The 25,985-nt window shown below is 44.0% G+C and overlaps 1 protein-coding gene across 4 annotated transcripts in view; it reads right to left on the bottom strand.

Moving 5' to 3' along the window:
* Nucleotides 1-25,634, bottom strand: part of KIAA1217 (KIAA1217 ortholog) — a 240,793-nt gene extending 215,159 nt beyond the window's left edge. For all 4 annotated transcript variants that reach the window (XM_077809458.1, XM_077809461.1, XM_077809460.1 and 1 more), the window contains exon 1: nt 25,359-25,634. In XM_077809458.1, the coding sequence (XP_077665584.1) occupies nt 25,359-25,472 (114 nt within the window). In that variant the 5' untranslated portion in view covers nt 25,473-25,634. The remainder of the gene's footprint in view (nt 1-25,358) is intronic.
* Between the last annotated feature and the right edge of the window lie 351 nt (nt 25,635-25,985).

Genomic DNA, 25,985 nt, shown 5'->3' with positions numbered 1-25,985 from the left:
TCAGAGACTGTCTCTGCGCCTATGTGACACTGCCATAGTTGCAAGCAGAAGACTCTCTCAAGCTATCAGATGCCAGTTTAAAAGGCAAGGTATTTTCCATGTCTAGTCCCTGATTTAAGGATTCTCTCCCCACATTTGGCATGGAATAGATGAATTTTAAGAGCACATTACAAGATGCATCTATTTTCCAGGGTTTAGTGAGAGGGTAGAGAGGCAAGGGATGACTGTGGCCTTTGGAGAAGGTAGGGCATTTTCATTTTTGACTGACTGGTTTGTTAAGTGGTTTGGAGGAGCGAAATCAAACTGGTTTGGGCTGGCTGTTTTAATTTTTATTGTACTGTATATTTAAATATGTACATGAGCCTAAGGTTTTGGCATATATTAAAATAAATGGTAAAATAATAATAGAGTATCACCCTGTACTTGTATTGCCTCAGTTATTATTATTTTGAAGAGGAGAATGATGAATAGGTTTTTTAAAAGAACTCTTTGAAAACCACAAAATCTAGATATTCAAGATGCCTTTAAAGCCCTAGGAAAGATAAGCCAAAAGCAAAGCAAAAGTGGCTAGATAAGTAGCTCTTTAAAGGCTTGATAGTTCTTGTAAATTGCTAAACAAGAAACACCACAGACAAATGTTGTCTTGCTCTTGACACCAAATACAACATTCTAAAAAACACTGGACAGGTGGTAGCTGAAAGCACAGAACAAAACCAGAATGCATTTAATTCCTTTATTGCAGAGGCAGAGCTAAAAGCTCTGTGCTGAAAGAGAAAGATAATGTTTATTGTGCTACTACACAAGTTATTGAATGATTGTCTAAACCGAACTCAGACTGCCAGGTGGCAATTGCCAGTAAACCTGCAGGTGAACATTTCTCATTAGTTACAACCTGCAGTAGCTTTAGTTTGACACACTGAAAGTACAGCTCAACACCACAACCTAAATCAAAATGCTGTGTATGCCTTGGAAAAATAATCTTCACAATGACCCTGGTACAGATTAAAATGGTAACTACATTTGTAGTAGTTTAATTTAAAAGGATTGAATTATTTTTTCACTTTGTACAACTGAAACTTGTGCCACTGTGATAAATCAAAAGGGCCTAATTCTCCTTCTACAAGTGTAACTCAGCAATATCAACTGGAGTTAAGGCAGGAGAATCTACCCCCAAAATATTTAACAAAACAAATGTCTCTCACAATTTTTTTTTTTTGAGTATTTGTGAACTTTTAGTCATAATCCCCTTTTTCTTCCTCTATAGACTACAAAGGAGTTGCCTAAATTTCAAGCTGGGTTTGCCAATCTATAACAGTCACAAAAACACATCTTCCAGACATACTGGATGCATGGTAATTCTTGGCAAACTAACATCTCCTGTGTGGCTGGCTTAATTAATGCAGAAACAAGATTCAACATGTCAGTTCACAGTTCCTTTTAATATAAAGTGATATCTGCTGGTACGGCAGAAGGAGGAAAAATCTTCCAAGTCAAAATATTATAGCAGTAGCAACAGCAAAAAAGAAAGTTATATATATAAAAAAATCAAGCTTCAATGTCTAAGTGATTTAAGAGTAGAAGACTACAATTTTCTAACCGTTTTAATGATATCTTCAATTCAGAAGAAGCCCGCAAACTACCAATTATTTCAGTTATGGAAGATTTCCAATAAATGGTGTACACCTTTCATGGGAATGTTTTCTATAATGAAAAGAACAATGTGCCTTTGGTTTGGTTTTTTTGTTTGTTTTTTTAAATAAAAAAATGACAGATTCTCAGAACCATGAGATGAAACTGAATCATAATGTAATATGTTCAAGAGAAGTTTTCCATTCCAGACTACCAACCTCGCTCTCTATCGAGAATGTATGTTAAATACTGTAACAGCCAAAGGTTCATCTCATATTTTAAAAAAAAGTCTAGAAACATTCAATGCTTTTGGTTTTTATTTCAAACATTCACCCTTTGTGGGAAAAACCTTTTTGGATAAACTAATCTGTCTCAGGTATCCATTAGTTCCACCTACATAATTGAAGGGAAAATAGACTCTTGCTTTCTATCATATATGTACCTGGTTTATCTGAGATGCACCCCAGGAACAACAAACTTCTTGTTTCTGCTAGTGGAGAATTAATGGGCTGCTCCATGTCAAAGTCTTTACCCTTGCTATTAAAATTTTCTCAAACCCACTAGTGCAGCTGAGTCACTGTTTCTCCCCTGTGAAGATTTTCCAACTGCATGTCTATTCAGTACATACAGGGACGCTGGTGTAGATCTAGATGTAAAAGCTCTTGCAAATCAGGGTGTGATTCATAAATAAAAAAAGACCAGTTTTTCATGGGTGCATACTTACATGTGGGAGGGGTTTAAATGAATACTGATTCACATATTAGGTACAAGCAAAGGGGAACCTGTCCTTTTGTGCCAGGATTCATTTCTGAAATATATAAAAGTGGGGTACCATTCAGCAATGAATAGTAGCTTTCAAATCTGAACAGCTAAAGGGCTATGAAAAAAGTGGGATCAGAATAACTCAGTTAATACCCCGGTCACAAATGCAACGTATTTAAGCTTATGTTTCCTCAGTTACAACCAAGCGTCATACATTATCTTCTCAATACTCCTGCCCATAACTACATTAACATTAATGGAAGTTACACACTGGTATCAAGAAAGCCTACCCCAATACTACACTAAAATCCCAGCCTCTGGATGAGATTAACCCAGTTGTCCAATTACTGGATTAGAAAAGTATCCCTGTGAAATCATCCTTCTCAGCAGCATCTAGCAGCTGAAGAAAGGATTGGAGAGGAGTAAGGCTCCTTAGTGACTGACAGCAGCAGCAGCAGGTGTGTGAAGGAAATGAAAAGACAAAGTGTAGGTCACAACATCCGGTGCGTATAGGATTTACAGGATAAAAATAAAATAAAAGGAAAGTACACGAGCCAGGTTTAAAATGCTATGTCTGACATCAGAGGAATGGAGCCTGTCAGACCATCTATCAGGGGCCTGATCCTGCCTTACTGAAGTCAATGAGAGTACTGCTATTGACTTCAGCGGGAGCACGATTAGCACTAAAAGGACCTTGCGACTTGACCTGCCTCTCCTAATTTTCAGCTTCTAACATTCCTAAAGACCTGAGCACTATACTGACTTCCAGAAGCCCTTTTGCTGCTGTTTGTTTGTTTTAGAAAAATTCTTCAGATTTTAATATATATTTTAAATAAAAGTTGCGGTCATATTATTGGTTGGTACGCTGCACTAAGCATTTGCACTTAGATACTATGGTAATAGGCACATTATAAAGACCTATGGTAAAACAGACAAAATAGATAAATTAGACAGAATATACATCCTTCTTATTCCTGCTCTCTCACACAGGGGCAATCAGACTGGCGGAGGGTCCCTCCAGCCTATACTCCAGGCTGTCGGGTTTTGTGATGGGTAAAAAAATGGCAATTTCTGTGCACAGCTGAAAAACTGAGAAAACAAGGATGTACTCCATTAAAAGTAATTTGCCAACAGTTACTTCCACATCATGATATCAGAGATACTACAATAATTCTCTCTTCTAACTGTGGGGGAACAATGTCATGCTCTCATATCACTGGATAGTAATTGTTGAAATAATGTTGGCTTTTTAATGGCAATCACTGTAAAAAGATGATTGTACTGGGAAAGCTCATGCATAATTAATGTGAAATGGGCCTTTTTCATAAAAGACTGCACAATGAACGCATGAAAATTAAAGAAATGCACAGATGATTTGTGTTAAGTTGATTCTTTAAAGGGCACAACGTACCTCACAACATGTACTGCAAAGATTTGCTGAAATGGGGATTTATTTATTTTTTAAGACAACAGATTTTTAAGATCTACAGTAAATGTTACCTCTGTCTTTGTGCTACAGTTACACACTCCTTAATGGAGGTGTTTAAATTATATATTTTTAAACATGTCATTTCTTCACATTCCAGCTAAGGAATTGAACAATACAAACTGAGTGTTATTTAAATCAATCTTCTTATGTCATCCAATTATGTATTTATTCAGTCCATGGAACATAAGTGGCACTTATTTTTACTTATTCTAATCAAAGTCAAATATTTGTTCCTTCTGCAAGTAATTTATTACTAATTACAACAGACTGATGTATGACATTATGTAGAATAAAAAAAACAGGGGTAGGCAAGAATAAATGGAGTTGAAAAATAATGCTTGCAAGGACCGAGAAAAAAAAAAACCTCAGGGCGCGTGCACACATGCCCAACCCTCACGGTATATTGTTACACTTTACACACTAGCACCAGCATGTCCACAAAATAGCTGTGAGCTGGAAGAACATTCTGGTTATTAGTTGGCAGGAAGTACATGAAGAAAGCCATTGAATTTCAGTCAAGTCATCATTTCCTTCAAATACTGAGCTTCAGCCATTTTATTATCAGCACCTAGATGCTATGATGACTGACATGTTACAAGTATGACAGGTACATAGATGCCTCCTTCACAGGGACTCCACCGACTTAACTCTAAGCAGGGGTACAGTCTTCTGAGTAGCAGTCATAGAATCATAGAATATCAGGGTTGGAAGGGACCTCAGGAGGTCATCTAGTCCAACCCCCTGCTCAAAGCAGGACCAATCCCCCATTTTTTGCCCCAGATCCCTAAATGGCCCCCTCAAGGATTGAACTCACAACCCTGGGTTTAGCAGACCAATGCTCAAACCACTGAGCTATCCCTCCCCCCTAAATGTTGTGGCCTCTCCATCAGGAATTGAACCCCGGTCTCCCACGTGACAGGTGGGGATACTTACCACTATACTAATGAGGATTAATTAGTCCTTAGGCTTTAAGTGATAGAAAAAAGTCCACTGGAACCTCATGGCGTCTCTCCAGGAGGATAAGTCCAGTACTAGATTCAATAGACTAGACAGTGGAAACAGCCTTCATACTAGTGAGCGTAGCCTCTCCAGGAAATTTTACAGAGAAACCCCACACACACCCCTGTTCACATAAATTGGTTACATTTGTCTGCTGATATCTCAGGTGTCCAGGGATCATGAAGATCAGGAGAAGGGAGCAAGAAACCTCCGCTGAGCCTTTCTGTCCTACTAGTGTTGTTCCTTTCAGATGTTCCTCAAAAAAGTCTCTGCTATTCCTAGAGGATAGCTCCAATGCCAGGAGATTCTCCTCTGCTTGGGCTGGAAAGAAGGCTTGGTGCCCTGGAAGAAGACCCTTTGCAGGAGGGGGCATCCTTACTAGGCTTGGCCTTCAGTGTGGGCAGGGAGCCTCAGCAGGGCTTTTCCTTGCCCCATTGCTTATGGACATTGCCTTTGAGCGATGCGGACCGCTCACTACCCAACTCATTTCTAGAGCTGATCAAAATGTTTGTCAGGAAGTGTATTTTTATTTTGGGCATCAAATGGCTTTTCAAACTATGTGGAAATTTTTTTATTATTCAAAATTTTCCAGTATTTTATCAAAAAAACCGAAACATTTGTTTCTATTCAAATTGACAATTGTATTGCTTTGTTGTCCCTCTATCCTCTTCTTATTTTCCCCCTTTCTAGTCACAAAATGAGAGGAAAGGAGAGGACTTCCAAAGTGAAATATTTTCATTTTGATTGGAATTAAAGTGAATCAAAATGAGCATTTATATTCTGAACTGAATCAAAATGAAAAAAAAATCTTTTTTTTTAAACAAAAATACTGTGAAAAATGTTGAAGGAAACAAAATGTTTTTGTTTCCTTTTAAATTTTTCACAGGAATTAACTGCCATATTTGACCATCTCTACTCATTTCCCATAAAATAGACAACCAAATAGCCATCAGATGCACAGCAATAACTTTCATTTCCAATTTAGGCTGTACTTGAGCTAGCAGTGGAGAGATTAAAAGCTTTATATGGTCATTACCCATGAGCTAGCGCCCCAACATGTGCTTCCAGACTTGCCTCTTCTGACTTGTTTTCCCTCAATAGTTCTGTGCTTCTCCCAGTTACTTTCTTTTCACACTCTCTTTTGTGGCTCGCTCCATGGGCTTGTCTACATGGTCAGACAGTGTGCGGCAAGCTGGGGTGTAAAGTTATAGCACTAGCCAGATGTGCACTAAGGCCATGTCTACACTAACCGCCAGATCGGCGGGTAGTGATCACTCTATCGGGGATCGATTTATTGTGTCTAGTGTAGATGCAATAAATCGATCCCGATCGCTCTGCTGTTGACTCCGGAACTCCACCAGGGCGAGAGGCGGAAGCAGAGTCGATGGGGGAGCGGCGGCTGTTGATCCCGCGCAGTGAGAACATGAAGTAAGTGATTCTAAGTCGATCTAAGATACGTCGACTTCAGCTACGCTATTCTTGTAGCTGAAGTTGCATATCTTAGATCGACCCCCCCATAGTGTAGACCAGGCCTACGTTACCATGAGAAGAATGCTACTATGCACTAGAAGTTTGACTATTGCTGTTGCAAACAGCAGCAGAGGAGTGTGTTGTACATTTAGAGCCTAGCTGGCTGTGCACTAAGTGACCATGTGGACAAGCCCCATCTTTAAATGCTACCAACTGGAATGAAGTAATATTTTAAGTAAGAAGTTGGGATGAAAAGAGAAAACATTTTCCCTTCTATTAAATCACTACATACCACTTGCAGCACAGGTGCCATACCCTAGAGCAGGGGTGGGCAAACTATGGCCCAGGGGCTGCATCCGGCCCTTCAGACATTTTAATCCGGCCCTCGAGCTCCCTCCGGGGAAGATAGCCAGTGCTTGCCCTGCTCCACGTGTACCGTGGCTCCACGCGGCTCCTGGAAGCAGCGGCATGTCCCTCCTCCAGCTCCTACATGTAGGGGCAGCCAAGGGACTCCGCGCACTGCCCCCACCCCAAGCTCTGACCCCGCAGCCCCCATTGGCCGGGAACCACAGCCAATGGGAGCTGCAGGGGCGGCGCCTGCAGACGAGGCAGCATACAGAGCTGCCTGGCCACACCTCCACGTAAGGAGCTGAAGGGGGGACATGCCGCTGCTTCTGGGAGCTGCTTGAGGTAAGCACAGCCAGGAGCCTGCACCCCTGAACCCCTCCCATGCCCCTACCCCCTGCTCCAGCCCTGATCCCCCTCATGCCCTCCGAACCCCTTTGTCCCAGCCCAGAGCCCCCTCCTGCACCACAAACCCTCATCCTCAGCCCCACCCCAGAGACCGCACCCCCAGCCAGAGCCCTCACCCTGCCCCACAGCCCAACCCCCTGCCCCAGCCCAGCACCCCTTACTGCACACTGAGCTCCTCATTTCTGGACCCACCCCAGAGCCCTCACCCCCTCCTGCACACCATCCCCCAATTTCGTTAGCATTCATGGCCAGCCATACATTTCCATTCCCAGATGTGGCCCTCGGGCCAAAAAGTTTGCCCACCCCCGCCCTAGAGATTTAGATTATTTAATCTAAATATGAACATAAAAAATGAGATAGGCAAGTAATTTCAAATTCTAAAGAATCAGGTCTCATGGTACTGATAAACAGATACAAATTATATCTAACATAACAGAAGGAATCTTGAATGCTCAAGAATAAGAAACGGCTAGGAGACTGAAAGCAAAGAATAGGATGAAATGGCCAATTTTCATTATGGCAAAAGGTTCGCAGTGGGTCCTTCAAGGTTCTGTACTAGGTCCCATGTGGTTTAATATCTTTATTAATTATCTGGAAATGGTGAATAGGAAAGCAAAATTTGCAAGTGACAAAGTTATTGTGAAAAGAAAAGGAGTACTTGTGGCACCTTAGAGACTAACCAATTTATTTGAGCATGAGCTTTCGTGAGCTACAGCTCACTTCATCGGATGCATTCAGTCGAAAATACAGTGAGGAGATTTATATACACACAGAACATGAAAAGAACATGAAAAAATGGGTGTTTACAGTCTGCATGATAAACACCCATTTTTTCATGTTCTGTGTGTATATAGATCTCCTCACTGTATTTTCCACTGAATGCATCCGATGAAGTGAGCTGTAGCTCACGAAAGCTTATGCTCAAATAAATTGGTTAGTCTCTAAGGTGCCACAAGTCCTCCTTTTCTTTTTGCGAATACAGGTAACACGGCTGCTACTCTGAAAGTTATTGTGGTTAGTTATGATCAGAGAGGACTCCGAGGAACTTCAGAGACACCTAACCAACCTAAGTGAATGGGCAACAAAATTGCAAAAGAAATTCAGCATAGATAGAAGCAAAGTTATGAACATCTAAGAGAAATATTTAAATTACTTATGGACCTTACAGGGTTCTAAATTAACTGTTTCAAGTCAAGAAAGGAAAAAACGGTTGCTTACTTTCTCATAACTGTTGTTCTTCGAGATGTGTTGTTCACGTCCATTCCACATTAGGTGTGCGCGCAGCATGCACGAGCCTCAGAAACTTTTTCCCTTAGCGGTTTCCGTCGGGCCGGCAGGCCCCCTGAGTGACTCCACTGCGCCCCGCATATATACCCCCACCGGCCTGACCCCCTCCAGTTCCTTCTTGCCGGCGACTCCGACAGAGAGGTAGGAGGTGGAATGGATGTGAACAACACATCTGGAAGAACAACAGTTACGAGAAAGTAAGTAACCGTTTTTTTGTCTTCAAGTGCTTGTTCATGTCCATTCCACTTTAGGTGAATTACAAGCTTACCTCAGGAGGAGGGTAGGAGTCATGGAACAACTGCTCAGAGGACCGCTCTGCCAACTGCCACATACATCCTCTCTGGCCTGATGATTGACCGCATAGTGGGTCGTGAAGGTGTGCACAGAGGACCAGGTGGCTGCTCTGGAGATCTCCTGGATCGGGACGTGTGCCAGGAACGCCGTGGAAGTCACCTGCGCCCTGGTTGAGTGGGCCGTGACCGCCGGGGCCGGAACACCTGCAAGCTCATAGCATGCCCGGATGCACCTTCTAATCCAAGACGAAATCCGCTGCGCCGACACTGGGAAGCCTTTTAACCTCTCGGCCACAGCCACAAACAGTTGCGCGGATTTGCGAAAGAGCTTGGTGCACTCCAAATAGAACGCCAGCGCTCCACGCCCATCCAAGGTCCATATGGGGTTTCGGGAAGAACACCGGCAGACAAATGTCCTGGCCCAGATGGAATTGGGATACCACCTTAGGGAGGAACTTGGGGTGCGGCCAGAGCTGCACCTTGTCCTTGTGAAATATGTGTATGGTGGCTCAGAGGTGAGGGCCCTCAGTTCGGACACCCTTCTGGCCGAGGTAATGGCAATCAGAAACACCACCTTCCAGGAAAGGTGGAGGAGAGAACAGGTAGCGAGGTGCTCGAAAGGGCGTCCTATGAGTTTAGAAAGGACCAGGTTAAGGTTCCATGGAGGGACTGGGGGGCGGGAGTATGGGAACACCCTCTCCAACCCTTTAAGAAACCGCCCCACCATGGGGTGGGAAAACACCGAGCCCCCCGAGAACCCCGGATGGAAGGCGGAGATGGCCGTCAGGTGCACTCTGAGTGAGGACAGGGCTAGCCCTTGCTGCTTGAGGTGCAGGAGGTACTCCAGAATGGCCTGCACCGGGGCCTGGCCTGGCCACACCTGTCGGGGTTCACACCAACACGAGAACCTTTTCCACCTGGCCATTTAGGCCACCCTGGTAGAGGGCTTTCTACTGCCAAGCAGAATCTGCTGCACAGGAAGGGAGCACTGGCTCTCCAGGGCATTTAGCCACAGAGCCTCCACGCTGTCAGGTGCAGTGACTGCAGGTCGGGGTGGAGAAGCCGCCCGCCATCCTGTGTAATGAGGTCCCGGTGTAGGGGCAGGATTACTGGGGCGTCCACCGACAGCTCTCGGAGCGATGTGTACCAGTGTTGGCGGGCCCAGGCTGGGGTGATGAGGATCACCACCGCCCTGTCCCTGCACACCTTGAGCAGGACCTTGTGCACCAAGGGGAACGGGGGGAAGGCATACATCAAGCCCCCTCTCCATGAGATCGCAAATGTATCCACGAGTGAGCCCGGGCTGTGGCCCTGGAACAAGCAGAATGGCGGGCACTGGGCATTGGCCCTGGTGACAAACAGATCTACCTGGGGAAACCCCCACCTGCGGAAGACTGAAAGCACGACATCCGCCCTGAGCGTCCACTCGTGCATGCGGTACGACCTGCTGAGGGAGTCTGCCAGCTCGTTCCGCACCCCCGGGAGATAGGACGCCTCGAGGTGAATCGCATGGGCTATGCAAAGGTCCCAGAGGAGGAGAGCCTCGCGACAGAGTGGCAAGGAACGAGCTCCACCCTGCTTGTTTATATAAAACATGGCAGTAGTGTTGTCTGTCAAAACTGTCATGCTGTGACCACTCAGAGTAGCGTGAAAGGTCTGGCAGGCGAGACGAACCGCCCTGAGCTCCTTCACGTTGATATGGACCGGCCGCTCTGCTTCGGACCACAACCCCTGCGTCATGAGGTCCCACAGGTGAGCCCCCCATCCATGGTCTGACACGTCCGTCACCAGCGTCAGGTCCGGAAGTGAGGCGGCAAAGGGGATGCCTTCGCAAATGACAGGCTGGGACTGCCACCACAGCAGGGAGTCCAGCACATCCCTTGGGGCTGTCACTACCAAGTCCAGGGGGTCCCTGCCTGGGCGGTACACCTGAGTGAGCCACGCCTGCAGAGTCCTGAGTCTCAGTCTGGCATGCCTGACCACGTGCGTGCATGCTGCCATGTGGCCCAGCAGCCGCAGGCAGCACCTGGCCATTGTTGTTGGAAACTGGCACAGGGAGGCCACTGCTTGCTGGTTAGCCCGGAATCAGGATACCGGAAGGCTTGCCCTGGCCTGCACCATGTCCAGGACCGCCCCTATGAATTCCACTCTCTGCGTGGGTATGAGCGTGGACTTGGGGATGTTGACCAGGAGCCCCAGCTCGCGGAACAATTTCAGGTCCACCTGCACATGGCCCCGCATCTCCACCTCGGATCAGCCCGCCAGGAGCCAGTCGTCGAGGTACGGGCACACCCGGATTCTCTGTAAGAAGGCCGCCACCACTGCCATGCACTTCGTGAACACCCTTGGGGCCGCAGCTAGACCAAACAGGAGAACCACAAACTGATAATGTTCTCGGCCCATGGTGAAGCGTAGGAACCACCGATATGCTTGGAAAATGGTGATATGAAAGGACGCGTCCTTCATGTCGAGGGCGACATACCAGTCCCCTGGATCCAGGGAAGGGATGATGGTGCCCAGAGAGACCATTCGGAACTGGGCCTTGACCAGGAATTTGTTGAGCCCACGCAGGTCTAGGATTGGGAGAAGGCCCCCTTTGGCCTTGGGAATAAGGAAGTACTGGGAGTAGAACCCTTTTCCCCTTAGGCCATGAGGCACTGCCTCTACCGTCCCCGCCCATAGCAGAGAGCGGACTTCCTCCTCTAGGAGATGCTCATGAGAGGGGTCCCTGAAGAGGGACGGGGAAGGGGGGGGGGAAGCAGGCGAACTGCAGCAAGTACCCATTCCGCACCATGCGTAAGATCCAACGGTCCAAAGTAATGGTAGACCACGCACGGGAGAAACGGGACAGGCAGTTCAGGAAACAAAGGGATGGATCCGGTGACTGGTCTGGTACGCTGTCCTCAAGCGCACCTTCAAAAGCCTGGCTTAGTGCCCTGCTGGGGTTTGTGCTGGCCTTGGTTCTGGCCTGGCGCATTGTTATTATTTTTGTTGCGCCGTCGCCTGTTATCCCTGCCTCGCCTACGGTAAGGCTTATGCCTTTGGTGAGGCTGGTACTGGTGTTGAGGGGGAGGCTGTGGCTTAAAGGGCTTCCTCTGTGTCACCGGGGTGTGTATACCCAGCAACTTGAGCGTAGCCCGCGAGTCCTTGAGGCTATGCAGCCTCGCGTCTGTCTGATCCAAGAAGAGCCGGGACCCTTCAAAGGGGAGGTCCTGGAGCATATTCTGGACCTTGGGGGCAGGCCTGACTCCTGGAGCCACGCTGAGCACCCCATGACCACTCCTGACACGATTGTTCTAGCCGCCGTGTCTGCCGAATCCAGGGAGGCCTGGAGAGAGGTCTTGGCTACTGCCTTTCCCTCATCCACCAGGGCCGTGAACTCCTGTTGGGAACCTTGCGCGAGGTTGTCCTTAAAACTTCCCCACCGCCGCCCAGGAGTTGAAATTGTGCCTGTTGAGGATGGTCTGCTGGGTAGCAATCCTCAACTGAAGGCCCCCAGATGAGTACACCTTTCTACCAAAAAGGTCCAGGCGTTTCGCCTCCTTGGTCTTAGGGGCCAGGGCCTGCTGTCCATGGCGCTCCCTTTCGTTCACCGCCGAAACCACTAGGGAGCATGGACTCAGGTGGCAGAATAGGAACTCATAGCCCTTAGATGGAACAAAGTATTTATGCTCCACTCCTTTAGCTGTTGGCGCGCTGGAGGCTGGGGTCTGCCATATAGCCTTATAGTTAGGCTGAATGGTCTTAATGAGCAGGAGCGCTATTCTGGATGGCCCTTCAGGGCTCAAAATGTCCACCATGGGGTCCTCCTGCTCAACCATCTCCTCGGCCTGCAACCCCAAATTTTGGGCAACTCTGCGCAGCACTTCCTTGTGGGCTCTATGGTCTATTGGCGGATGGCCGGATACCTCTGTACCTGCCACCGCCTCATCGGGGGAAGACGAGGAGGTTAGCTGCTGCTCGACCCCCTCTGGTTGGTCCTCCTGCTCCCCATCTCCCGTGGCGGGGGCAGGAGTCCATGGGACAGCACTGGGCTCGGTGCCGGACTCTCCGGTCTAAGCTGGGGGGATGCTCCAGGCCTGGATACTGTTGCCTCCGGCACCGTCTGGCATCGGTGTAGGGACCAGGAGCGCTGCACCGAGTAACTTCCCCTGGACGGGGCCCCTTGGCATTCCTGATAGGCCCAGGGGGCCCAGAAGGGCCAATGGCCTGGCAGCCCCCATTGAGGTTGCCAGCTCCCCTGAGGGTCCCTACTGTCTGGGCCCTGGTGCGGGTAGCTATAGCGGCCGGAGCCGGCACCAGACTGCGGCGACACCGATCGTGAAGGCCATGGCAGTGCCAACAATCTGCGCTGGCAGGAGAATGAGTGGCTCCTGGCTGAGCAGGACTGGGAGTTGTACCGGAACCCCTGGGACCGGGACTGGTGCCGGCATTCCCTGGACCGGGACCGTCTGTGGTAGACCTCTGGTGAGGGCTGTCTCAACTCCTCCCGGTGCCGGTCTCTGGGAGGTGCCAGAAAGCAGTGTGCCCTTCCTAGTGCTTCTTCATGTTGACCCGCTGCCGGTGCCGCAACCTCCTTCTGGGCCGCTGGCAAGTGCGAGTCTGCGGAGTCAGAGATCGACCGGGACCAACTCCAGGAGCGGTGCCGGGATGGGGTCTTTGAGCGGCACACCATTGCTGGCTTACCCCTCGACGGCACCCGAGGCATGGGTGCCGGAGGGTTCTCCCCATACAGAAGGGGGCTCACCGCCAACAGCTCGATGAGGTCCTTTGTGGTCTCAAAGGTGCCAGGCGCAGAAGGCTGATCCGTTATGCCCTCAAGCCCATCGTTCGCACTGAGCTCACTTAGGTCTGGGCTCGGTAGGGCTTGTGCCGCCAGGACCGCCTGTGTCAGCACCGGTACCGTGGCCTTCCCACTCTTGTCGGTGCTCGGTGCCTTGGGAGGCGACAGTTTATGGTACTTCACTGGTGCCAGGTCTCCCGACGGCTCCGGGGCACTATGCACCGAGGAAACCTGAGCCGGCGTCGGGCACTCTGGGCCCGGCAGCTGCAATGCGGCCTCCATCAACAGTTGCTTTAGGCAAAAGTCTCTTTCTTTCCTTGTCCTTGGCTTGAACGCCTTGCAAATCCTACACCCTTCTCTGTCCCCCAGGCAACGTAGACACGAGTCGTGGGGGTCACTAACCAGCATAGGTTTGCAGCACATAGCGCAAGCCTTGAAGCCGTGGGCCTGCGGCATGCCCCACGGAGAGAGGTTGTTCAATGCCGCCGCGGACGGAAAGAAGGAACTGGAGGGGGTCGGGCCAGCAGGGGTATATATGCGGGCCACAGTGGCACCACGCGGGGAGCCCGCCGGGAGCCACGAAGGGAAAAAGTTTCCGACACTTGTACATGCAGCGCGCGCACACCTAATGTGGAATGGAAGTGAACAAGCACTCGAAGAAGAACCTGGCTTACTGTAAACAGCTCAATACAGACTTCTGCTCAATGTACAGTTACAGTCTTAAAGACTAACAAGATGTTAGGATGCATAAAAGATACGATAGAGAATACTACAGAAACTAATATTATGTGCTTATATAAATCAGTGGTGCGGCCTCATCAGGAATAGTGTGTGCAGTACTGGTCACCCAATCTCCACAAGGATATTGCAGAGCTAGAGGGGTTTCTGAAAAGAGCAACAAGAATGATCAACGGTGGGAAAAATGCTCGTATGAAGAGAGATTGAAAAGACTGGGACAGTTTACTTTAGAAAAGAGATGCATAAGAGGGGACAAGATAGAAGTAAATAAAATAATGAGTGATATAGAGAAGATAGGTTTCAGAGTAACAGCCGTGTTAGTCTGTATTCGCAAAAAGAAAAGGAGTACTTGTGGCACCTTAGAGACTAACCAATTTATTTGAGCATGAGCTTTCGTGAGCTACAGCTCACTTCATCAGATACATACCGTGGAAACGAAAGCTCATGCTCAAATAAATTGGTTAGTCTCTAAGGTGCCACAAGTACTCCTTTTCTTATAGAGAAGATAGATCAAGAACTTCTCTATTCTCCCTGTCTAATAGCACACGAACAAGGGGACAGTCAAATTAAAATGTGAGAAATTCAAAACTATTAAAGGGAATACTTTTACACTCAGCATGCAATAATACTATGGAACTTGCTGCCATAGGAAGTTGTTGAGGTGAAGAACTGAACAAGATTCAAAAAGGGATTGGACATTTATATGTGAACCAAGAAAATCCACAGTTGTCATAATGAATAACGATACATTTTTGGAAGGGATATTAAACTTTATGGCTTCGGGGTTTAAGCCAGTTTCTAACTATGAGCAGGGCTGGCTCCAAGCACTAGCTTTCCAAGCAGATGCTTGGGGCGACATTCAGAATGGGGTGGCAGTCCGTGTCCCACGGCGGCAATTCGGGGGCAGCGGCAATTCGGCGGAGACTGCTTGGGGCGACAAAATTGGTAGAGCCACCCCTGACTATGAGAGATCATGATAACAACTAATGTGGGGGAGATTAATCCATCTGCCTATTCTGGTGTTCTCATGGCTTCCTCTGAAGCACCTGGTACTAGCCACGGTCACATACAGAACACTGGGCTAAATGGATCTTGGATTGGATCCAATATGGCAATTCCTGTGTTCAAGAATTCTTTAAAAGATTGTTTAAAACAAACCCCCAAACCTTGAAGACTCAGTGGCAGTACATCAGCCAGGCAGTGAAAACCTTTCAAACTATAGTTAACTAATGTGTGTTTGCTCAGTGATTACTAGGAGAATAGGTTTTTGGTGACTGAATGGGGTCCCTCAGGTCTTTCAGGAGGGAGACCACACAAAATGCAGAGGTATGGAAGGTACTTGCCCAATGGTGCAAACAAACGGTATCACTACCTCCCCTCAAAGAGCACCCACATCAAAGCACAATGCCCTTGTTTGTTTGGTGTGCTAAGATGCAAAAACTCACTTCATTTCCAATTCTGTATTGGTGCAATCAATCAAGCCATGCTCTTAAATCTGAGAGAGTAAATGCTAGAACACACAGTACTGGAGAGGCTACGATTGCCCCAGTGGGTGATGAATGCAATGTTTAACAGTAGTGTTGTTTCAGCTAGCCTATTCATGAGAAGAGAAAGGAAACTGAAAATGCTCTTTCATATGAGATTTGCTTGAGTTGTTTACTTTCGCTATCCTAAACACAGCTCTGAAAAGGTTTTTTACATCACAGGGATTAGGGTAAAATTGAGCTTGCTGCTCCGGGGAGTCCAACTCAACCTGCCTTTGTTTAGAAAAACAAATGAAAAATGTTGTTATACAATAATAGTCAGAAGATGTGTGAGGTATGTTTACTTTGCTAATGACTGACACGAATACATGTCCCACTCCCATGTGATCATATGAGAAGAGCATTAACAAAAATGTCCCCAGTGTAAGGCTAATGGGACTACTTATGTGCAAGTTACGCACATGCATAAGTGTTTGCAGGATCCGAATCAAAGATACAGACAATGGTACTAATCAGTAAAGACTTTACCTTTTTCTATATAGTCAACTTTCCACCTACTAGCTCAAAAAGGTTTTGTATCCCATTCATTTCAATTTAATTTAAAGGGGGTTTCCTATTTTCCCCCATATATGCCTGTATTAAAAGCTGTACAGTGTTGGCTGCCATGTTCTAGATCAGTGGTTCTCAACCTTTTTCCATTTGCAGACCCCTACAAATCACTTGTCTGAATATACAGTTGAATTCTGTTCAGACAGTTTTCAGCCTAAGACTTTCGCAGATCCCTTAGACGGGGTCCACAGAACACAGGTTGTGAACGGCTGTTCTAGATAGGTAAAGAACAAGAGTTTGGTTTTTTTAAAGGTTCATTGCAAATGCAAAACATAAAACAGCCTCCTTTTAAATAGCTGAGGCTGATAGTTGAACAGGTAGCTCATAGTGAAGTTGAATGCTTCTAGCATAAAAAGTCCTTCCTGTTATAGCTCTTTTTATTCTTTTCAGGGCTACTTCTTGTTTCACATACAAACCTAAAGAGAAATTGAACTGATTTTCAGTATGATTTATTTTTAGGGGAAATAGCTTTATTCATACTTTTTCCTGCTTTAAAAAAAGGAACAGTTACTTTATCACTTTCAACTGATAAATATAAATGAAGAAACCACATGATGTATATATTATGCGGCAGAAGCTATTTCTACATCAGTTAAACTCCACTTATACCATTCATGCTTTTATTGCTAATAGTTTAACATGTTATAGAGCAGTGTACATTTGCTCACTACTTCAGTCTCTTACTTTTACAGTATGAGTGAAATTAAAACACTTTCCACTCGTGCATCATATTCAACATTTTAACCCATCAATACACAGTAAATCCAGTTCATGACACGAAGAAAATAATACTTTGTTCATATTAATGATTTGTACATATAGGACAAAGGCAGATGTGCAGAAGCAGCATGGATTCCATCTTTTCTCCTGAAACGAGTGGAAGCTCCCTCCACAAGTTTGTGGCTCTGTGAGTTCATAGGGTCATGCAGAGGCCAGAGGGGGTAGGACTGACTGATCTCTGCATTATCCCATTTAGTGTGTGGAAATGTACGGTGCAACATAATGCTGCTCCTCTCAGAAATATGAGAGTGGAAACAACCTCGATGCTTTGGAAAGTGCTCCACCCACATCTCAAGGTGGTGTTAGAAGGTAGGCATTGGTGGAGATCTCATGACAGCCCAGCCTCTAATGTCTGCACTGCTTTGTAGACCCAGGTCTGTGGAACCCAGGATTATGGACTGGGTATTTACTAGCCTGCACTTAAGCATCCACATTACACTGTAAACCTGGGCTTACAATTGCTGGACCCAGATCTCACAGATGTGCTAACATGTCCATACTGCACTACACAGACCTTCTAACTTGAGCCTGTGACCTGAGCTGCAGCCACATGCAAAACGACAGGCATTGGTCTCAAGTCACAGTGGGACTCAGGCTCTCGCCCCCCCTCCCCTTGCCTTGCAGAGTTCTAGGACTCGGGTCCCGAGTGCTCGCTGACCCAAGTCAGACTGATGTGTGTGTGGACAGAAGGGGGACTTAGGCTCAAATCTGAGTCAGACCCCAGGCTTAGTGTGCAGTGTAGATATACCCTAAGAGGGATCAAACTGTCAGACTTCCTTACCACAGTATGTACTCCATGCTGGGCAAGCCTGAAAAGACCAAAACTGCGCAACTATAACTAAGATATAGATTAGTAGGCTTTTTTTGGTTAAACAAAAAATAATAATCAGCTAAATCAAAATCTGTCAGACAAGAAAAAAATGCTAGAAAATGCAGCAGTTATATACACCCCAATTAAAAACATTTATTCTTAACACACAATATTTACGTTATAATCAAATGCTGCTTTTCTACATATCAGTTCAGACCCAAAAATCTACTTACATAGCATGAGCAGCACTGAATCATTTTTTCCCCATACCCTTTCCCCATCATCAACCAGCATTGGTGTAACTAATGCAAATATGCTAGTTCATTTGACACATAGTTCAATAAAAAAAAAAAAAAAGGAGTACTTGTGGCACCTTAGAGACTAACCAATTTATTTGAGCATAAGCTTTTGCGAGCTACAGCTCACTTCATCGGATGCATACTGTGGAAAGTGTAGAAGATCTTTTTATACACACAAAGCATGAAAAAATACCTCCCCCCACCCCACTCTCCTGCTGGTAATAGCTTATCTAAAGTGATCACTCTCCTTACAATGTGTATGATAATCAAGGTGGGCCATTTCCAGCACAAATCCAGGGTTTAACAAGAACGTCTGGGGGGGAGGGGTAGGAAAAAACAAGGGGAAATAGGTTACCTTGCATAATGACTTAGCCACTCCCAGTCTCTATTCAAGCCTAAGTTAATTGTATTTAATTTGCAAATGAATTCCAATTCAACAGTTTCTTGCTGGAGTCTGGATTTGAAATTTTTTTGTTGTAATATCGCAATTTTCATGTCTGTAATCATGTGACCAGAGAGATTGAAGTGTTCTCCGACTGGTTTATGAATGTTATAATTCTTGACATCTGATTTGTGTCCATTTATTCTTTTACGTAGAGACTGTCCAGTTTGACCAATGTACATGGCAGAGTGGCATTGCTGGCACATGATGGCATATATCACATTGGTGGATGTGCAGGTGAACTAGCCTCTGATAGTGTGGCTGATGTTATTAGGCACATTATTATATTATTATTACGTTATTATTACATACCACACAACAGAACCACTAACCACTAACCCCATTGCCAACTGTGCCCACATATCTATTCAGGGGACACCATCACAGGGCCTAATAACATCAGCCACAAGGTGCCACAAGTACTCCTTTTCTTTTTGCGAATACAGACTAACACGGCTGTTACTCTGAAACCTATTGTTCAATAGTACATATTTTAATATTAAAAACTAACACCAGAGGTTAAAAAATGTGTATCCCCTTAATAACTATTTCTAAAGATTTTACTGAATGAAAAACAAAACAGCTGTGTAATGAACTAATGTATATATGTATACATGCAGTTAAAGATACCTCTTCACTTTTTACTCCTCTCAGACTCATCCCTACTTACTTTGGTAATCAATATTTGTTAACGGCAAGTTTATTTTAACTTGCATGATCAAGTAATGCAGAACGTCAAACGTTCTTATACACTGGTTTTTCAGCTGGAATTAGATAAAGTGTTTAAAACATTGTGCAGCCTGCTCATTTGCTAAATCCTACTGAGGGTTTACATTGAACTGATCAAGTTTCTAGCCTGAGTTTACATTTCACAGGTGTTTTTAGACTGAACCTATGATCTTTCTGGTTTCAAATATCTATGCTTGGACACTAATTACTCAAACCGCACCCTTCCCTACCTTTTAGCTAATCTTGTAGATGTAAGGCTGCTTCGAGTAATTTTATTACAGCAGTGTCAATGAGGGAACCTTTCCCTGATTATAATTGTTTACTTGGTGTAACTTGCTGATTGATGTAAACGCAACAGCAGTTACAGCTAAGCACAAAGAGATTTTTTTTCTTTCTTAAAACAAACGTAGAAAATCCAACACCCTGGTTTTATCCCCAAAACCACAGAGATAAAGTAGAGTTTACTTGTGCTGTTGGATTTCCGCCCCAAACACTGTTGTCTACTTCCTACCAGATCTGCGTTTATCCAGGACAAGCCTTTTTTTAAAAATCACTCTCACAAATTATGTTGCAATTATCAGTGCATATATTTATAAAAAGTATTTCATTGACTGATTCTATAATCTACTAAAATAAATGCTTCTGCATTCTGCAGATCTGAAATGCTGGAATAAATGTAGTTATAATTTTAATGTCTTGTTTTAGCAGTTAAAGGAGACACATCTGGCAATGATCTACAAATAAATACAGTGTCTCCGTTCTTGGTTTCTCCTCCAAAACACTACCTAGAACATTTTTGCAGCATTATTCATGTAATCAGCATAATGCATTACATTGCCTTTCAAATTATTCAGAATTCTCACTTCATTCAAAAAAGAGCTTGTTTTAAGAAAAGAAAAGAAAAGAAAAGAAAAGAAAAGAAAAGAAAAGATGCCATGCCAGAAAGCTCAGTTTATTGATTCAGATCTGCTGCCAAGAGGAACAATGCAGTAAAGCAGACTTCGGCATTTCAAAAATGTTTTTACAATAAGTGCAAAGGGAAAAAAAAGAGTTATATTTACCTAAATCTAGAATTCCACAGGTGAGGCAGGAGATAAGTTATGGAATCCTTTTCCTTTAGTCCCAAAAGTTTTAGTTTAGAATGAATTCTGTTGTAATCCTTTACGGTTGTCAGGTAAAATGCCCTCCATGTCTCTGCCGTGTTTTCTTTTGCCCTTTTGCAGCAAAACTCCGTCATTTGCATAAAACCTACTTCTAGCCTATAAGAGTTTTTGAACAACTACATGTTAAATTAGCTGTCCTGACATGCTCTTGCAAGCATGACATCATAAATCTCCATAGTTACCTTAACCCCACCTGCCTGCATGCTGCCAAAGTTACCTGTCAGGTTCAGACCTACCACTTTGCTTCAACTGTACATTTTTTTAAAAGAAGCAACCCCATTTTGTAGTTATTCTGAATTTCACACCAACAGGGTTTTTTAAAAAATTAATAGAAATCTAACTTCATTTGCAAATGGATTAAATCGTTCTTCAGAAAACACTAATTGAAATGCTAGGCATTGCTATCTGCCCCTCCCTGACTAACAATGTACGTGATTAGTTAAAGAAAAATCCTACAGTGCCACATGTGTCTCAGATTGTACTCTAAAGTTACACGGAAAACTCAGCTTTTGAAAAGCTTCAACTGATATGGCTTCTACAGGTTCATTTTCTTTCTCTCTCTTTAAAAATCTTTTTACTGGTATAACTTGTAAAACAGGTTCACCTCAGGGATTTTTTTCCCTCCTCCCCTTTGAAAGAAGTTTAGCATTTTTAACCTTTTAACTGCAAATACTTTTTCATCCTCAGAGCCATTGTCCTTGTTTATATACTTTTTCCTGGCCCCTACTAACCCACAGTCACTCCCCCCAAAGCAGGCAGCAACGTAACTCAGTGGGCTCATATAGAGAGTGAGTACTCCAGTGTCATATGTTTGGCACCGCACTCTCGTTGGAGGATAAACACATGTCACTCCAGAGCTGGAGAAGGTCCGGTCCGGTCCTTTCCTTTCCAACCTTGTTGTGGACCTTTTTAGTCCCTCACTCTTATGAGCATGTAATACGGTCTCGACAAAGGCATGATACATGTAGGTATTGAAGAAGTTTCCACTTCACCTCTTTGCTCTGGTTAATATACATAAATCCTGAGCTGCAACAAATCCTGGCTACTGTACTATTCTTGAGACTATTAATAAAAGTAGTATCTAGCTCTTACATGGCTAACCATGCAAACAATTAGAATGAGACCACTCACTATTATTTGTTATTTCTATTACAGCAGAGCCCAGAGGCCCTTGTGCTAGGCACTGTACAAACAAAGACAGGCAGCCCGTCTTGGTGAGCTTTCTGTTTCAAGACAAGACACAACAAATGGGATGATAAGAGAGAGAGGAATACACAGTTACAAAGACTATGTGCATAGCTGGGAGTTTTCAAGTAATTAAAAATTATAAGATACAATTATAATGATAATTATACAATGACAAATTATAATGAACAATAGATCAGCAACCCCTCTAGCTTTTTACTTAGCCATTTTCAGGTGGTATTTTCCTGTAGACATTATGGAAGAATTTACAAAAGCAGAGCAGTGGCTTTAAAAACTGCTTCAGAGAGGGCTTTCTATGCATAAAGCCAGCATGGACGAAAGCATTAAGACACTGTGGAAAAAGCAGATGATCAGCCAAGGCTGGTATCATTCGCAAAGTCGAGGGAACAACATGACACGATCATCAAAACTCATTTTCACCTCTAATGTTTCACCATAAACTAGAGGCCAAATTCTCTATTGTACACATTGCCTGGCTGCAGTGAAGAGCGAGACAGAAGGCCCAGAAGAGAGCCAATTAAAGCCTCTTGATTATCTGACCAGTTTTATGTTGGTCATCACCCTGGTAGAGATTAGAGCAAACTAGGAGCTGCTCCAAACTCTGCCATCTGATAATGGTCCCCAACAGATCACCTACCGACTGGGAATATCTGGAGTGTAATATAGCCTAACCATATCACTTTGAGATTGGGGTTGCCAGGAACCTGGTGGTATAGTATCTGGCTAAGACTGCAAGGGACTCCCCACACACATTGGAGTGCAACAGGAGTCAAGTTGGATCATGTAAACGTTCAAAGTCTGCATAGGTGTAATAACCCATGTTGGTATTTTGTATATATAATCTATGTGTGTGTATATAGTACTTAGCTCTTATATAGCATGTGTGCACATATGTGTATGTACCTTGTAAACACACATGGTACACACACACTGAATATTTTAAAATTATAATATATACACACATATATAAAGACAAAATTGCATTATAACCTTCACTATGGAGCTGCTAACATATTCCCATTACATGCCCGCGTGCATACACAAACAAATGGTAAGGAATAACAATTAGCTCTGAATTGTGTGTCTGAGATTATAACAGACTGTTCTGATACATTTCTATTAAAAAGTCGCTTACTACCAAATAGATACTTATTTTTGCATGTTTTAATGTGGTTCTTTGTTTGGTTTATGGATGTTTAAAAAAACGAATGACGAATGGATGAGATCCCCATTCCTGAAAGCACCCAAAAAATGTGGCCTGATCCTTTGATAGTAATTTCAAGATAATTTTGTTTTAAAGTTTACCCTCATTACAGATAGTACGTATGTCTAATCATCAAAAAAATAGAAACAGGCTATATTCACATAGATTTCATTCCCCAATAAATTATCAGATATGACACATTTTAAACAAACAGCGAGAATGGTTACTGCATTCCTTCTGAAACGTGTGGGCTTCAGAGAGAGATCAAGTTACAAATTGTGTAGGGTGTCCTGCTGCGTAGGCTGTTCAAACCTAGGTTTGCAGTGTCTGCACCACTGGAACTAAATATTTACATGACTCAAAAGATCTTATCTTCGGTCTCCCCCTCCCCCTTTATTTAATTTGTATGCTATCTTTATCTACCACCCAGCACATTCCACACAACCATGAAAGTTCATGAAAGAGATAAAAAGTATAATCACTGAAAAAAATCCAAGACTTTCAAAGGAAGGAAGAGGCCTGTATAAAAATAGGGCATAAATCATACCAGTTAATGCTGAGGACATAGATAAATCTGAGCTCATTTTCTTTTCTTTTACCCACAATTTTATTTTGAAGCACTGGAAGACTATGATCCTAGATTCCTTGGAATAGATGGGGGGGGGGGAAGGATCAGAGAGAGAGAGAGAGAGAGAGAAGAGGCCTCAGTTTTCAACACAATGTGCTGACCTAAGGGAAAACCTCCAAAATGGTAGGACTTTGAAAATGTTCAGCAAGAATCTCAGATACATGAACACCCTAAACTAATAAAGAAGAGGTGGCTTATATAATAAGTACCTTCCTCATCACAGGCATACAATATGAGGGGCCTTTGAGGAAGAAGTATTCACAGATGTGAAATAAGAAATGTCTCTATATAAAACACGGACAAGCATATGAATCCATGGGAAGTCGAATCACAAAGACTACAAATATGCAGCTAAATTACTTTGATTTTTACTCTTGATTTGCTGGTAGCTAGTGCTGGAAAACCTACAAGCACTAAGAAAAAAACCTTTAAAAAAGGTGGCCTCCCATCATTTGTCAGATTGAGCACATTGGACACAATAAGAAAAGGAGTACTTGTGGCACCTTAGAGACTAACCAATTTATTTGAGCATAAGCTTTCGGGAGCTACAGCTCACTTCATTGGATGCATACGGCATCCAAGGAAGTGAGCTGTAGCTCACGAAAGCTTATGCTCAAATAAATTGGTTAGTCTCTAAGGTGCCACAAGTACTCCTTTTCTTTTTGCGAATGCAGACTAACACGGCTGTTACTCTGAAATTGGACACAATGTTTTTTTCCCCACTGAACAGTACCCTTTCTCCAGGTTTGCCAGCTTCTGAATTTTTCAGCTTACTTGGCATTTAACTACTTGGACCATAAATACAGAGTTGGGTTTTTGTTGTTTTTTTAATTAAATCATGTAGTGAAAAATTAATTATGGACCAAAATGTTTATTTTTCTGCTTTATTTACAAAGTTGAATGCTGTACTCAGCAACAGAGCACACCACTATGTCCTGAACAGTTTCATTCACTACATTCTCTGTGTTCAAAGGTCAGCATGGCAACATTTTCAACTTGTCCTGAGAAATACATCAAGATGCCACATCTTCTATGGGCCCAAAATCTGCTTCTCCCTGCTGAACAGTCACTGCATGCAGCCAAGAAACAAAGCAGTGTGAGGCACATTTCTTAGAGACCAGTACCTGCCAGTCAAGATAGTCTGAAGAATGCAGATACTTGAGGATGAATCCACCCCGTTCGTGTTAGTGGATTCAAAAGCAGAAAAGGCAGCAAATAAGTGGGTAACAGCCATAGATGCTGGAACTAGAGGTGCTGCCGCACCCCCTAGCTTGAAGTGGTTTCCATCATTTACAGGGTTTACAGTTTGGTTCAGTGACTCTCAGCACCCCCACTATAAAAATTGTTCCAGAGCCCCCGGTAACCGCTCCAGCTGAGGTAAACCTACACTGTCAACAAATGTTTTCTTTTCTGCTAAGCTTGGCTTCCCAGGTTGAAAATGTAGCTAAAGCGAACAGCTAGTCCCACATTTTTAGGCAAGATGGTTAGCTATCACCTGAAGAGGAGATAAATGTTCTCTTTGACTATTCTGGTTTCATTTTTGTCCTGCTAGACTCTAATATATAAACTCTTCAGAAAATTATTCATTTCAGTGAATGGCACAAAAATGGCATCAAATAGTCATACTCTTCCCCTTTAAAAAAATCTAAAAAACAAAACAACAAAGCCAACCCAATTACATTTGTTTAGGGTCTGCTACATTCCCATTTTTTCTAACCATTTAACATTGAATTTTATAAAAGTTAGAAATATGTTTTGTTTTTTTAAACAAAAAAACAATAAATTACTTTGTTTTCATACCTGATCTCTCAGCCTTTCTTGGTGTCCCATTATTGCTGTAGCGTGATGGGGATATTTCTGCTTCAGATGTTCCAGAAAAGCCTCTCTCTTTCTGTCCATTTCTGATGTCTGCATTCCCAGTATTTCTTTGGAACTGCGAGGTCCACCTACAGTATGTCTGCGAGGGATGTTGCGAGTAGGCTTTGGATTGGATGTATTATTGTTTCCAGTTGCAAGGAGTTCTTTAGATCGAAGACATTCTGCATCGTCTAATGATGTTACATGCAAATTGTTTTTTCCCTGGTCTGAAAAAAATAAAGAGTATAATAAGAACATAACCCCAACAGTCACATTTATAAGGAAAAAATATAGTGAGGTCAATTAAAAAAATACAGTAGTATACAATATCCTGTTCTACACCACTGATGGGGAAAGACGTGTTATTAAGCTTTAATAAAATACACAGACAGAATTGCTTATAGCAGCTGTATTATACAGTACTTAATGCCTCACAGAAAACTGATCATTTAAGAAAGATGTCCCTTTATACTATTTTCACTATTGTCTGAAGTAAAAAGAAGATAAGGCAAAGCCTTTACTCCCTAACCTTTAAAAACTAAAGGATGCTTTCCACAAGAAGAAACAGTT

This window comes from Eretmochelys imbricata, chromosome 2, assembly GCF_965152235.1.
Source record: "Eretmochelys imbricata isolate rEreImb1 chromosome 2, rEreImb1.hap1, whole genome shotgun sequence".
Lineage (NCBI taxonomy): Eukaryota > Metazoa > Chordata > Testudines > Cheloniidae > Eretmochelys > Eretmochelys imbricata.
Note: the sequence above shows the minus strand (reverse complement) of the source record. Positions and strands in the feature narration are given on the sequence as shown.